At 32.5% G+C, this 16,069-nt stretch overlaps 1 protein-coding gene across 4 annotated transcripts in view; it reads right to left on the reverse strand.

Moving 5' to 3' along the window:
* The window catches only part of LOC6047105, a 53,171-nt gene that overhangs the window by 13,263 nt on the left and 23,839 nt on the right, over positions 1-16,069 (reverse strand). For all 4 annotated transcript variants that reach the window (XM_038255911.1, XM_038255910.1, XM_038255908.1 and 1 more), the window contains exons 2-3: positions 10,364-11,129; positions 4,587-4,820 (exon numbers count right to left, since the gene is read on the reverse strand). In XM_038255911.1, the coding sequence (XP_038111839.1) occupies positions 4,587-4,820; positions 10,364-11,129 (1,000 nt within the window). The remainder of the gene's footprint in view (positions 1-4,586; positions 4,821-10,363; positions 11,130-16,069) is intronic.

The following is a 16,069-nucleotide window of genomic DNA, read 5'->3' on the forward strand; positions in this document are numbered from 1 at the left end:
AAAATTAAGTAAAATTAAGTAAAATTAAGAAAAATTAAGTAAAATTAAGTAAAATTAAGTAAAATTAAGTAAAATTAAGTAAAATTAAGTAAAATTAAGTAAAATTAAGTAAAATTAAGTAAAATTAAGTAAAATTAAGCAAAATTAAGTAAAATTAAGCAAAATTAAGTAAAATTAGGCAAAATTAAGTAAAATTAAGTAAAATTAAGTAAAATTAAGTAAAATTAAGTAAAATTAAGTAAAATTAAGTAAAATTAAGTAAAATTAAGTAAAATTAAGTAAAATTAAGTAAAATAAAGTAAAATAAAGTAAAATTAAGTAAAATTAAGTAAAATTAAGTAAAATTAAGTAAAATAATCAAAAATTAGTAAAATTAAAAAAAATTAAGTTAAATTTAGTAAAATTAAGTAAAATTAAGCAAAATTAAGTAAAATTAAGTAAAATTAAGTAAAATTAAGTAAAATTAAGTAAAATTAAGTAAAATTAAGTAAAATTAAGTAAAATTAAGTAAAATTAAGTAAAATTAAGTAAAATTAAGTAAAATAATCAAAAATAAGTAAAATTTAAAAAAATAAGTAAAATTAAGTAAAATTAAGTAATATTAAGTAAAATTAAGTAAAATTAAGTAAAATTAAGTAAAATTAAGTAAAATTAAGTAAAATTAAGTAAAATAATCAAAAATTAGTAAAATTAAAAAAAATTAAGTAAAATTAAGTAAAATTAAGTAAAATTAAGTAAAATTAAGTAAAATTAAGTAAAATTAAGTAAAATTAAGTAAAATTAAGTAAAATTAAGTAAAATTAAGTAAAATTAAGTAAAATAAGGTAAAATTAAGTAAAATTAAGCAAAATTAAGTAAAATTAAGTAAAATTAAGTAAAATTAAGTAAAATTAAGTAAAATTAAGTAAAATTAAGTAAAATTAAGTCAAATTAAGTAAAATAAAGAACAATTAAGTAAAATGAAGTAAAATTAAGTAAAATTATAAAAATTAAGTAAAATTAAGTAAAATTAAGTAAAACTAAGTAAAATTAAGTAAAATTAAGTAAAATTAAGTAAAATTAAGTAAAATGAAGTAAAATTAAAAAAAATTAAGTAAAATTCAGTAAAATTAAGTAAAATTAAGTAAAATTAAGTAATATTAAGTAAAATTAAGTAAAATTAAGAAAAATAAATTAAAATTAGGTAAAGATAAGCAGTATTATTTAAATTACGTAAAATTAAGTGAAATTAGGTAAAAATACGTAGCATTGAGTAAACTTAAGTAAAATTAAGCATTAAGTCAAATTGAGTAAAATTTAGTAAATATAGTAAAATTAAGTAAAATAAAGTAAAATAAAGTAAAATAAAGTAAAATAAAGTAAAATAAAGTAAAATAAAGTAAAATAAAGTAAAATAAAGTAAAACAAAGTAAAATAAAGTAAAATAAAGTAAAATAAAGTAAAATAAAGTAAAATAAAGTAAAATAAAGTAAAATAAAGTAAAATAAAGTAAAATTAAGAATTTTCGTATTTGAATATTTTTTTATTTTTGTTTTATTGTATTTTTGTATTTTTGTATTTTTGTATTTTTGTATTTTTGTATTTTTGTATTTTTGTATTTTTGTATTTTTGTATTTTTGTATTTTTGTATTTTTGTATTTTTGTATTTTTGTATTTTTGTATTTTTGTATTTTTGTATTTTTGTATTTTTGTATATTTGTATTTTTGTATTTTTGTATTTTTGTATTTTTGTATTTTTGTATTTTTGTATTTTTGTATTTTTGTATTTTTGATCGACTATAACATAGTTTAAAAGCCTGGAAACTATAGAAACATCCAAAAACTTGCTGGACTACCAAAAACGTACCAAGAATAGCGGAAAGTCATGCTACACCAGCAAAAATCTTTTGAAAAAAAAACAACTTTACAGACAGCAAGGGATTTTAAAAGGATTTCGAAATTACCAGTTAAAACAGTCGAAAAATTAGCTGGACTTACCGAAAAACGAAGCAAGAACAAAAAAGAAACGAGCTAAATCAGCAAAAAGGCTGGGTGAATAATGCGTGCTTTGCAGGCAGGAACGGAGGCTTTTGAAAGAAAACTTGTAGAAATAGTGGAAAAATTAGCTATTCCAACCAAAACACCTACCAAGAATAGTGGCAAAGTTAGCTAAACTAGCTAAAAAGATGTGTGAAAATACCTGGCTTCGCAGCCATCAATGGAAAATTTTGAGAATGATTCCAAAAAAACTAGTTGAAACAGCATAAAAACTTGCTGGGCTGACTATAAAACTTCCTAGAATACCATAAAATCTAGCTAAAATAGCTAACAGACCTTCTCAAAACATACAGCTTTTGAGACTGACAGCATTTTTCCAGCTTGCAAATTAGTAAAATTTACTAAAAATTTAGCTAGATTTATCATTTTTAGGACCTGGATCCAGCTGTCAAATCCAGGATTTATTTTTTAGGATTTCCAGCTAAAAAAATTGGTGGTTGAAAAAACAACCAATTTTTTTAGGATTTTTAACCGAAATTTAGTAAGATTCACGATAAACCTTCTTTCCGTGCGAAACCATTTTCAGTAGAAAACAAAATAGCTTTATTCAAAAACTTTTAATGCCAAAAAACCATCGATAAAACAATACCCGTTTTATTATTTTTTGTTTCAAAAGGAAATAATTACCAATTCTGGATATTTAACATAATTGTTATTTTACAAAATTTTAAGAAAACATTTTTTTTTTGGGCCTCCCTATTTGGAATTGGACCACCCTTAAACTAATAAAAAAACATATCTGATAATTTTCTCCAAATTTGAGCCAAATTCAAATTTTGATTTGAATCCTTCTGATTTGACGTGGAATCGCTGAATAATTATGCTGCCTCATAAGTTTTTTTTGAATAGTATAAAATGAAACGTTATTAAATTTCCAAAAAGATTATTAAATGGATAAAAACCTTTAAATATTGTTTTGATATGTTCTAACAAAGTTTTAACCGTAGACCAGGGATGCCCAACCTTTTGGTACTGCGGGCCAAAATGTATTTTTCTGAGGCGGTGGCGGGAAGGATATTTTACAAATTAATTTTCAATGACCACCAGTGTTGTAAATGAGTGATAGAAAAAACTATCATTCAACGATTCCTGTACCAAAACATCAGAAGGTATAGCAACCGTCACTAAAGCTTGTGAGTTCTCGTCTTTCATCTCGTGATTGCCAGCATAAGCACTCTCTTTCCCTCGTTCGCAAACACTCGCCAAAGATACTTTTGTTTTCTCAAAAATCGCAATGAAAGACGCAAGTGGGGGATTGGGAAGCGAACACGCATTACGACCCATTGAAGGATAATTTTGAATGCAGAAATGAGTGAAAAAAAGAGAATGTCACACGGGATTGTGTAAACACGAGATAGATTCTGGCAATTTTTTTTCTGAGAATTTTACGACGGAATAAAAGGGCAGTGAAAGCTGGGAGATGAGAATCCAGGCATGATAGTTGTAGTCGCTAAGAACTGAAAGTTTGATATTTTTATAACTGTGAGGACAACAACAAAAATAAAACAAATCAAACGAGTGCTCGACAAAAATATTAAAGCAACAAAATAAAATCATTTAAAATATGTTTTTACTAATTATAATGTTTTAACAATTTAATTCATTGCCATCAACAATATTATTATTATGTATCTTTTTAATTCGTTTTCATTAAATGGAGAAATGACAAAAATATTAGAAATATTCAGTTTTATTTTCGTCTACAGTGATGTTTATGAGAATTCAAGGAAAAGAAATTTCTACAAAACTCAAAATTTTTGTCAAAGTTGACAAGGTTTCGAACAAATTATTGATTCAAAAAATATTACAAATAATGTTTTCAACAAAACAAACAATCTCAAAATACATTAATAACAAAATACATTAATAACTAAAATGTATAAAAACGACAGAAGAAGAATCTAAAAACATTCAAATGTTTCAAATGTTCAGTTTTCAAAATGTGACAAAAATGAAAAAAATGTTTTCATGTTATTTTGTATTTTTGTTACATTAAATGCTAATGCAAATTCATAACAATGGCAATGTTTTGATTCAAATAAATAATTTTGAATTTTATTGTTATAACAAATTTTATAGAATTAATGGAACAAGTCCATCAATCAAAAACGTATATTTTGTTCACTTTCATAAAAAGTTAATTATACAAAAAAAGAAATATTTTGAGATCACAAACGAGAAATCCCTTTCATTTTCAAAGTTATAAAAATAAAAGAAAACTTGTAGTTTTCTGATAGTTCTAGTAAGATTAAATTAAAGAAAAGTGAAAAACATATTATAATTAAATAAAACTCATATTAAAATTGTTTAATTGTTAAAAATGTAAATTTGAGAATTATGAGACTTTGCTCATTTTACAAAGATAATTGCTCATTACACCAAATAAATTGTCAACAAGCCCACAATTCTTCCTACCGTAGCCGGACAACTTCTTGGTGCATCACCTTAATGTTCTCGCAAAAACAAACCATCCAATATCGCTCTCTTCAACAAATCACCTCTATCCCAAGGGGTAACAGCAACAACACCACCACCGCCAGCGAACTCACCTAGGAACCGCTTCTCCTCGATGTGATTACCGTCCGGGCCGGGCACGTAGTACGGGTACGCCTCGCTCATCGCCTCCATCAGCTCCTCGTAGTCCAGCGGGGCGGACTGGTAGACCGGTTCCAGCACTTCCGGCGTTCCGCTCTCGTCCACCCCGAGCGGGTCCTCGTCGTAGTACAGCTCGCGCTTCTTGCGACCACCCTGGGAACTCTTCAGCGATTGGATGTTGCGTTTTTCTGTCGAAGAAGAAAAAACATTTAGAACACGTTGAGAATCACACTTTATGGAACCGTCGCTGGTTGGACATTTGTAAATTATAATTTTGTTATAAACAATTAAAGATGTGTAAAAAATCTACTAAACGTTCACAAAAATGTTTGAAAATCGGAATAACACAATCTAAGTTACAAAATCACGCAAAACCACGGTACCAACATTCCACGTGGCTATAATGGCTTCCGGTGCGCGTTTTTCGACGGCGGCGGCGGCGGCTGTCGTTGAAAATTGAGAAGAAAGTTATCCTAAACCTCACCGGGACCGAGACGCCGCTGAAATTCGCGCTGGATTTTGGCAACGGGGGCTCTTTTGATCGTAAATTGATGTCAACAGGATGTTTTCCGCCGCGGCGCGTTTTACGGCTCAGGAAATTTAATATTCCGTCGTCACCCGGGAACGAGGATTAGTCGCTCTCTAGGTAAGTGGCGCTATGGCCGAACAATCTCCCCATCCCCGGTGGGAGAGGGGGTGCCGGATGGCATTACAAGTGAAGGAGCATGTTTTTCGGGGGGTAATAAAAACGCTTTTAAAATTGTTCAAGTTCAATGGATGGAGGAAGGAGACTTAGTAGACTAATTTGAAGTAGACGCTCGTGTGAATCCATCAGATCGAGCTCTGGATTTACAATCAAGAGGTCACCGGTTTTAATCCCGCGGCAGGCGCCTTGAAGTTCTTAGTGTAAATAGGGGTATTCAGCGCCATACTTTCATACAGTTACACGGAAAAAATCAATTCCCGCAATCGTAAATTATATTCATGAATTTGAGAACCACGAAAGAATATATTCACGTTTATAGTACAAATGCAAAAGAATAAATTCGCCGAGTTTTATTTTCTAAAAGAATTATGACAAAAAAAATGATTTAAATCAATAATATCTAATTTATTAGGTTGCATTATATTCGCAGTTGTTTAGTACAACATTTATAAATAGGTCATCGATTTAAAAAAAAAGTTGATTTTGAGATAAAGCAAAACTTTAAAATGGTTTCTATGATTAACTTAACTAAACAACCCAAAATAGATCTTTCTTCTCTGAGATAAAGACACTGAAAAATTGAGATTTACTGTGGTTCCACAAATCAACTAGTTCATGATGGTGAGATATCTGATTTTAGAGACATGATTTTTTAAAAAAAAAAAAAAAGATTTTTGGAAATATCGTGAAGGTATACATTTTGCAATATCTACAGTATGTAAAAAAAGTATTTACACCCCTTGGGCACTATGCACATTTTGTGATGAAACATGAAAAAATTTAAAGTTTGACAGGAACCTAGTACTACGTTTTGTTCAGAAACTGCCAAACATTTTGCTACAAAAATCTCATGAAAAGATGATTTCTATAAAAAGTTATATAACAAATACTATTACAAAAATCAAAAAGGTGCAAAAAAAGTTTGTACACCTTTCGAAAAATTAACATAAATAATGTTATTTGTTGACAAATCACCATAAATCCAGTCTCCCAACTCCAAATAGGCATCCTTGACTGATTAAAAAATAATTTGGATTGAATATAAAGTTTACTAACTACTTAGTATAAAAGTTTATATAACTCTGGAAATTCTATATAAAACTTATCTAAACTTAATTTTGCAAACTTTTAATTCAACTAAATGTCAATATATTACCATGGAATTGCTAAATAAACATTTTGGAGTGGGTAACGTCATGATTCGAAATCCGGACACTTAGCAGCATATCATTTTTGTTATAGCTGGCAAAAAATCATGCAATAAGTAGGAAATGTAGAAATATCATAAGGATGTAGAATAAACAGACAATTTCAAGAAAATACATGCAAAATATGTCTTTTCAAACATTTTTTCATCAGAATTTTAAAATTAAAATGACTTGTTGTGCTTCGAATCCCGGACACTGATAAAAGCTGATTCGAAATCCGGACACTTTTGCTTCGAATTCCGGACACTCGATTTTACTTATGAATCGCACAAATTTGGACTGAAATGTTATTGAATGGCATTCTTTAGGTCTCAAATAAGCTGTTAACATCAAAACAATCGATAGTTTATATAAAAATTTGCTAGAATTTAAGAAAATCAAAACCATAAATTTCTGCTGTGCCTTCTCGGTGCTTCGAACGCCTATGAAATATTTCAAGCGAAATGTTTCGCATTTTGGTAAACTTATAATTTTATTGTATTTAATTGTTTTGGCATTAACTACAGCGTTCAAACAAACTTTAAATGAAAGTTGATGTTGGAATTCATCAAATGACACAGTTTTGACATTCATAATTCGAACTTATATCCAAATAATTGATAAAACAAGATGAAGTGTCCGGGTTTCGAAGCGTCCGGGAATTCGAATCATGACGTTATAACACCGTTTTGCGGGTATTTGTATCGATAGAACAGATTTTTCGTTGGAATTTCGTACCAACCCGGAATTACGTCGTAGGAAAATCCGCCGGCATCCGAACCAGTCCACGATTCACAAGTCAACCTATGTGGAATCGGAAAGGGCATAAAATTTCCGATCTTTTGATACCCATACATCCAGGTTTTCTTTAAAACTCACGTTTTTAAATACCTAAGCAAAAACGTTGTTATGGTTTCGTTTGAGCAACCTGCCAAAAATGTATGGAATTTCGTAATTTTTGTTCTCGCAGATCAAACTTACTTTTTGCCCAGGTATTTTAAAACGTAGGTTTTAAAGAAAATTCCGGGTTGGTACGAAATTCCAACGAAAAATCTATTCTATCGATACTAATACCCCCAAAACGGTGTTATACCCACTCCAAAATGTTCATTTAGCAATTCTATGGTAATATATTGACATTTAGTTGAATTAAAAGTTTGCAAAATTAAGTTTAGATAAGTTTTATATAGAATTTCCAGAGTTATATAAACTTTTATACTAAGTAGTTAGTAAACTTTATATTCAATCCAAATTATTTTTTTAATCAGTCAAGGATGCCTATTTGGAGTTGGGAGACTGGATTTATGGTGATTTGTCAACAAATAACATTATTTATGTTAATTTTTCGAAAGGTGTACAAACTTTTTTTGCACCTTTTTTATTTTCGTAATAGTATTTGTTATATAACTTTTTATAGAAATCATCTTTTCATGAGCTTTTTGTAGCAAAATGTTTGGCATGAGTTTCTGAACAAAACGTAGTACTAGGTTCCTGTCAATCTTTAAATTTTTTCATGTTTCATCACAAAATGTGCATAGTGCCCAAGGGGTGTAAATACTTTTTTACATACTGTGTATTTTTTATATTTTAAGAAAATTTTCATCCATTGATTTTTTAAAAACTTTATTTAAGAAAGCTACCTCTAAAAATGTTATTGAAAAGCTGAGAAAATTGCCTGCAATTTTCTCTCTAAGACTGAAATTTGGACAGTGAGTTGCTGAGATAAAGCCTTACAAAAAATAACCGAATGCATGAAAATTATTTTTTTCTATGTGTCACCTAACAAACCTGTAATTTTCAACTGACGATATTTCGAAAACTATTAGTTCAATTTTCAATGATGGAAAATTGAACTCTCTTCAGTAGAAATAGTTTAAAAAATTTCAAATTTAGCATAACTTGGGACAACGTCTAGAAAGCGATAATTTTCTTCATTTTATATATACATATTGAAAAGATCAAAAAATCACAAAAAAAAAATTTTTTTGCAATTCCACTGTGAAACTGTCAACTTTTCCTGCCCTTCTGGAGAAACGAAACGGCCTACTTTTCCCTACCAAAAATAACAGAATGGAATATGAATACCTTTCAATAACAGTGCTGAAAAGTTCTACATTTCAGCACTGAAATGGGTGCTGAAAAGTTGAACTTTTCAGCACTAGTATCGAAAAGTAACATTTTTCAATATTGTTTTGTTTTGAACGATGAATTTATTAAACACATGAATGTTTGACATAAAATTCCATTAAATAAGCGTTTTTCGGAATTGCAAAAAATGTTGTAAGCAACTCGTTACAAAACTTGATTTTTTCAGCACTCGTCGTATTTATCCAACTCGGTAAACCTCGTTGGATAAATGTACAACTCGTGCTGAAAAAATCTTCTTTTTGCAACTTGTTGCATAAACTACTATTTTAACATTAAAAATCAAACTGAATGTTTTCAAGCTATCATCAGTTGAAAATGACAGGCAAATTATATGACACAAAAAAACTTGATTTCATCAATTCTTATTTGTGAGGAAACTTCCGAGAAACTTGATTGTACAAAAAATAAACATAAACAAATACAGTACTTGTTCGGTAACTGGGTTGAAAATGTAACCCAGTTTTCGAATGCTGCTCGCTAACTGGGTTGATCGAAAATTACGAGGGGAACGTCAATGCATTATATTTTCTTAACATAAAAAATAAAATGAAATCTTTTCAAATAAAAATCCAGCACATACCCTTTAAAATCCCTTCAATATGACATGTAAATTTATGAGAACTTAAAAATTATATCTAATTTGTTAATAATGTTTGCATCGGCTGACCCCTCGATTATTATGCTTTGTTATTGTTTTTTGACGTTAATCAACACCCAGTTACCAAACAAGTTCTGTATTTTGGGATTTTGCAAATTTTAGAGACTTATTTTTTAGAGGCCAATGATATTTTGCAAATTTTTGTAAGTAGCATTACTGTAATTTTGTCATATTTTTTTTTCTTATTTTAGAAAAAAAAAACTTGAAATTTTGAATTGAGCCATGATTTTTTTGAAAAATGTGGTATTTGAGATTTTTTGAATTATTCTATTCCGGATGGGATAACTCTTATCGCCAAAAAAATACGGATCATACTATGTTTTCCAACGAACTCACATACCAAATTTCTCATTCTAATATTTGAAATAGGAGAACTTTCGATTTGGATCCTGCTGGTTTGACGTGGAATCGTTTGTGGGTCATTTCACCGCAACTATACACAAATTCGAAATCGACTTTATTGATCATGCTCCAATTTTGCGGAGCTGTTTATACTATTGAAACGAGTAAAAATCAGGAATTTGAGCAAAATCGAACCAATCCTTCTTTTTTGCAGTGGTGTACAAAGTTGTTCCCCGGATCAAAACCTAAAATCTCTAAAATGAGAAAAAAAAAATGGATTGAGGAAAACTTTCTAGAAGAAGACTTTAAAAGTGAAAAATAAATCAAATTGATTGAAATTTCTTTCTAACTTCAGATCACAACTGGATCAACTATGCCTTAACCAAATAAGCTCAAATTTTCTGAATTGCTTCTGGGAAAGTACTTCAAAATTGCGGTTGATGCGTTCAAAATTAAATACTTTTGCAACTATAATTCACTCGAAAGGCAAACATCTTCTAAAATTATAAATTTCAACAATAGTTGTACATTGAGAAAAGAATGCCACCCACGCTCTACACTTGTCACATTCCTCTCCCACCTCAAACAACCCCCTTCATTTGCTATTCCATCCAGGACTGCGAATGACAACCAACACATCCATTCTTCATCCTGGTACAGTATCCTGCAGTATTTATGCATCCCACTCACCATCAACTCCACTGGCGCCACCTGTCGCAACGCTGCCACCCCCTCCCTGCTGCTTGGGCAAATTCCAGTCGCGTACCAGCGTTTGTATGTTCCGTTTGCTTTCCTGGCCACCCCCGACCACGCCATAGTGCGGCAGTGAGTTGTCCCGCGCCAACGCTTGCATGTTCCGCTTGGGGGCAATCGATGGCATCATTCCACCGGTTCGCAGCAGCGACTGGATGTTCCGCTTGCCGGGCAGTTCGTACTTCCGGGCTAGCGAGGCAATGTTCCGCTTGCCGTTCAGCATGTACCCGGACCGGAATGCGGCGGCCACGTTCCGTTTGTCGGCATCGGTCCAACCGCCGGCGGCCGCGCCCGAGCTGCTCTCTTCCGAGTCTGGTTCCCGGGACGGGAGTTGGCCGTTTTTGGCCAGGGTGGCAATGCTACGCTTAAGGTAGTCACCGGCTGGGGGTGCCCGCAGCAGGCCGGCTCGGGCCAACGATCCGAGGTTTCGCTTCTGGCCAAAGGAGGCCCCGTCACGCAGTAACGAGCGGTAGGACCGTTTGTCCTCGTACGGGCCGGAATTTTCGTAACCGCCGTACTCATCCATCGACTGGTAGTTGGCCCCGTCCGAGGGATCCCGTTCCAGGATGTGTCGGAGTTGGTTCCGCAGGGCGGCCGCATGCATCTCGTAACCCTCTTCAGGGTAGGTCAAATCCCGCAGCAACGATTCCAGCTCGCATGGCTTGAGTCGGCGACCGCCTTCCGGACCGTACTGACCGTTTGCCTGCAAGAAGAAGGGAAAAAAGTGACACAAATATTAGCATCTTGTAGCATGGTTGACACGACGACCCACAGAACCCGGATGGGGTCCAGAATATTAAGTAGGGTGGAAAAAAGTCAACATCGTGTGTCAGTGTCACCGTTTGGACGTGAAATTGGCGAAAGTAAAATTAATTTCGGCTTTGGAAAACCCTTCAGCCTGGATTGGTATAGAACAACTCGAAATTTATGTGGTGGCAATATTGAATAAAATTATAATAAATTAAAGCCCCGACACAAAACAGCGTGACAGATGGCAGGATGATGTGACAGGATCTGGCGGAAATAATGAACAACTGAGCAGTGGGGAGATGGACATGCTAGCTCTGAATAGAATAGATTGTTATCTGATTTATCATCTTCAAAGTACTTTTCAGCAAAACAGTTGAAGATTCATAAATTGTATGCATTTTCTGATTTTCAAAATATTACAGTTAATTTTAGTTTTAATGCTTATATTTTGATATGCATTCAATCACGATTTTTTCTCAATTTGCCTCCATTTTCAACAAGACTCCCACAAATTTTGCACAAAGTCGTAAACACTTCAGTTCGAAGGGGCACATGTTCTTTTTTTATACCACTCAAAGGCCCGCTCCTTACAAAGCATTTATTAGCAAACTATCAATATCGGAGGCGGAAATCTCGCGCCGCAACAAGATCCAGGCACTTGCCAGCCTGAAAGAAAGCTTTCCTTGCGCCTCTTCAAACGCGTCGTCGTTGACAAGTCGATCAAAGTCATTTTTTCTCGAGAGCAGCTCTTTTCGAGCATCCTTCAGCAGACGATGACGGTGATGGTGTGAAAGCTTACGATGTGTGGGAATGTGCCGTACGTGTGCACAGTAAAAATTTCTGATAGTTGATTATTGGAAAATTATTATTTTTTCAAACCTTTCTTGTAACTTTGATTTTTTAAATAAATTTTATGCAAGCTCACTTAAAAAAATTTCACTGTGTCAGCACTGGGTGAGGGTAGTTCGTTATAACGCTCGCAGAAATTGCGTTGGCGGAGCTTTGAGAGAGTGTATGAAATCTCGATTCAACAGCGATAAGTGATATTGCACAAAACAAACCAACTTTGGTAAAGTGGCCTTCTAGTGCGGCAGACTGAGCATCCCAAAGTTACGAGTACGTAATTATGGTGTCATTATGGGCTCGTGTTACCACAAGTTGTGAAAAGAAAAAAATATGACAACATTTTATTTTCTTGAGATTTTGGCTCCCCATCAACGGGGCAGTCTAATGCACCGGCTTAAAATGGCAAGCAAACAAGACTTTTATCGGAAGGACTAAATACATTTACGCGTGGGAAGCTCACGATCCGTGCTTAAAAGAATAAGAGGCTTATTAAAAGAGGACCTCCCACGTGGTCTGCGTGACGATGGTTAATTCTGTCTAGGGACTTTGGGCACGGACTTGCTCAATGGAAGATTTTTTAATTGACTTCAGTACTGATCAGAGGCAAAGTATACATTCGATGACCTGTCATTTTGATTGACTTCTGCTTCTCATAATATGATGCAAATTTTGTGCTTAATTTAAAATTTAGATAGCACTTGTTACTTTGAAATTTCTTCAATTAATTGAATTTAAATTAAATGTGGTGTATTTTTCCGAGAACAGCAACTTTTCTAGAGAAATATCAAATAATTTTTTTTTAAGTTGATCAGGTCAACTCGACGAAATACTTCGATGCTTCTCATAAAATGACGAGAAAGAAATTATGCAAAATATCAGACTTTTTGACCTTAACTTAGTTCTACAAATCACACCGCGTACACGGAGAAAAAAGAGTTCCCAAAATCGTGAACAAGCGTTCATGAAAATGGGAACCACGAACAAAGTGTTCAAATCCCATGGTACGATTTCCAAAAACGTATCATGAGATTTGAAAACTTTGTTCGTGGTTCCTATTTTCATGAACGCTTGTTCACGATTTTGGGAACTCTTTTTTCTCCATGTAACTAATTTAACAGAATTCTTCAATTTTTCAAACAAAAAGCTCTACATTTTTTCAATAAGTTTTTTGATTAGTTAGCATAGTAAGTGAGCTTAAAATGTCATATAATTAATGTTCACTTTATTTCACGGCCACAAAAACAAACTAAAAATATCATGCTAATATCAAATCTAAATTACTGTGTAAAGCCAAACATAGATCTAGGGTTATTTTTTTCTCAAAAATATTTTCCCTAAAAGAGCACGCAGCTAGCAAAATTTAAACTTAGTAACATGTACCCTCCCTGTAAAGGCTTATGAATTGATCTCAGTTGAAAGGTTCTCCAAATCTCTGAATTGCAAATGTAACATCCTGGAGCAGAACTGGTAAAATCTAATAAACACTAATTGACTTGAATAAATTACTGTATATTTTAAGTTGAGTTTTCAAAAAAATTGAAATCAGCATGTTATTCCATTCCACTGTGGTCCAGATCGCAAAATTAAGTGGGAAATGGATTTTCCAAACGATGGTGAAGTTTTGGATCCTAACTTTTCAGGAATATTTTTGAGATTTTTTTGTCTTGTAGAAATTTGTTAGGTTTGCTAATCCAAGCAACTTTGTCGAAGACACCAAAATTATATCTCGTAATCTACGCCTTTTACGACCAAATTCATTGAAAGCATCTGAGCAAATCTTCAAAAATCAGTTTTTTAAACGTGGAAATTCAAGGTGAGAGCTCTAAAAAATAATTATTTTTATTTCTTTATATGTCAATTTGGACTTAAGAGTCAAACGTTTCCGTCATTTTAAGGTAAAAAAGATGCAAAATTAAAACTTAAATATCTCGAAAAAGGGGCAAGCCAAATTTGAAGCGCCAGGTTGCATTAGAAAAAGGAGATCCAGCACTACAAACGCTGAAAAAATCACAGGGATTTTTTCTTTTAACTCGAGATAATTTCATTTGAAAAATTCTACACAATAAAAAATATTTCCGAATGTTACATCATTTATGATATAACACTTTTGCACGTCATTAAACATTGAAATTAAAATGCAATTTGATGTAAATTTGCAACAAATTATAACACATGAATTTACATGAACATGATTTTACGTGTGATTCAACCGTTTTCATCGAATCTCACGTTTACATCAACTGAGTTTACATGTAATTCACTTTTTTCCGTGTCGAGTAGAGTGCGGTGCCTGTGTGGACGCGCAGTCCTGTTTTTCCGTGTTATTTTCCGTCTTTTTTGTGTCGCTATTTGTGTACATGGGGTGATTGGATTTCTTCTTCTTCTTTTTTCATTTAGTTTTTGTTCGCGCGTTCGTTGGCCGATGAATTTTATTTTTGTTCTCTTTATATAGTTTTCGATAGAAACGATCCGATTTTTGTTTTTGAGACAAGCAAGTCGTATTGCTGGATTAAGTCCTTTCCATATCATCGAGGATCGGAAGGCACGTCGACGGATATGTTTTAAGGCTTATGATATAAAATAATTTTAATGAATGAAGCCCTTCCTACATCACCGTTGATCGGAAGGCACGCCGACGGAGTTTTTCGGGAGAATCGCGGTCGAATTAATACTATATTTAAATCCCTATATAGGTATCTTTCCGCAGCCGGCTGCCTAAGATTTTTAAAATGTCAACCCATAAACAAATTGCTCATGGTCGCATCACCTACCACAGTGAATCCTGACCTCATACCCATCTTACTAACCTCTCAAAACTCATGTGATACTTTGTCGGAGACGCAGTCGATTTGGCGGTCCCATCACTCAAGTATCGGACTAACATTCCCATCCACTTCCCCGTGTCTTACCACTGGTCGTGGCCGGCGTCGGTATTGATCAGCACGATAGGGACCTTTGAAAATTGCGAAGGGGTGATGATTGGTTCCTACTTTTCATCTGTGGTCCACGGAGCAATGTTTGGGGGTTCTGGTCAATAACGAAGTAGCAGCTACGGGTAGACACCAATGCTATGCTATGCTATGCTAATTCACTTTTTCCGTGTCGAGAAAATTCACATATTTTTTTCTGTGTAATTTTAACTGGAAAACCATATGGGACCACCCTAACGAAATTCGAAAATTGTCCAAATATATATATGTTTTTCCATGTAATTTTGGCCGCTGAATCTGGTTCTGACCTCAGAAATTACCCAAATAGTTGAAAAATCAGTTTTTGGTAATATTTTGCGTTTAAATAATATTTTTTTCATGGAATAATTTTACATGGCACTTTGCATCAAAAAACTTAAAAAAAGCACTTTGATCAAAAGTTTTTCAAAATAAGTTATTGAAATATTGAAAATTATCTAATTGGATGCAGTGAAGAGCGAATACTTAACAATTTCAGATGTCTTTGCGTTTTTTCCTTCTTTAATTAACTAAATCAACCCAATTGTAGACGGATTATTTACAAATGGAAAAAAAATGAATTTGATGGAAAATAAAAAAATCCGTTTTTCAAAACCAAAAACATTTTTTTTGCTCGAGCAGCTGAATTGAACATAAAAAAAATTCAATCGAATGTTTCAATTTTATTTGCCATACTTTTTTAATCTGTTACCTTACCTTATTGTATGATTTTTGATGTCTTTAGATGAACACATTTGATAGCTTTGACTTTAATTCCAAAATTTGAATATCGTAATGTTAAACAAGTAATTGATTTATTTTGTTTTTTTTTCTGAATCAACAGTGTTTTGCAGGTAAACGAGGTTATCAATTTTAAAAATCATATGGATTAAAACTGAAAATGACAATTTTGTGAAGACATAAAAATTTCAAGGATTTCTGGCTTTCCCACAAAATGTTAATGAAATAATCAATCATGTGATTAAAAAATACAAAAGTTAGTGAAAATAATTTAAAAATATGAAATGATTTTTTTAGAAAGGTTAAGGTGGTAGATGGTGTCCCTCACTTTTGGAGCAATGACTGTCATTGATGGTTC

The sequence above is a fragment of the Culex quinquefasciatus genome, chromosome 2 (genome assembly GCF_015732765.1).
Source record: "Culex quinquefasciatus strain JHB chromosome 2, VPISU_Cqui_1.0_pri_paternal, whole genome shotgun sequence".
In the NCBI taxonomy this organism is placed as follows: Eukaryota; Metazoa; Arthropoda; class Insecta; order Diptera; family Culicidae; genus Culex; species Culex quinquefasciatus.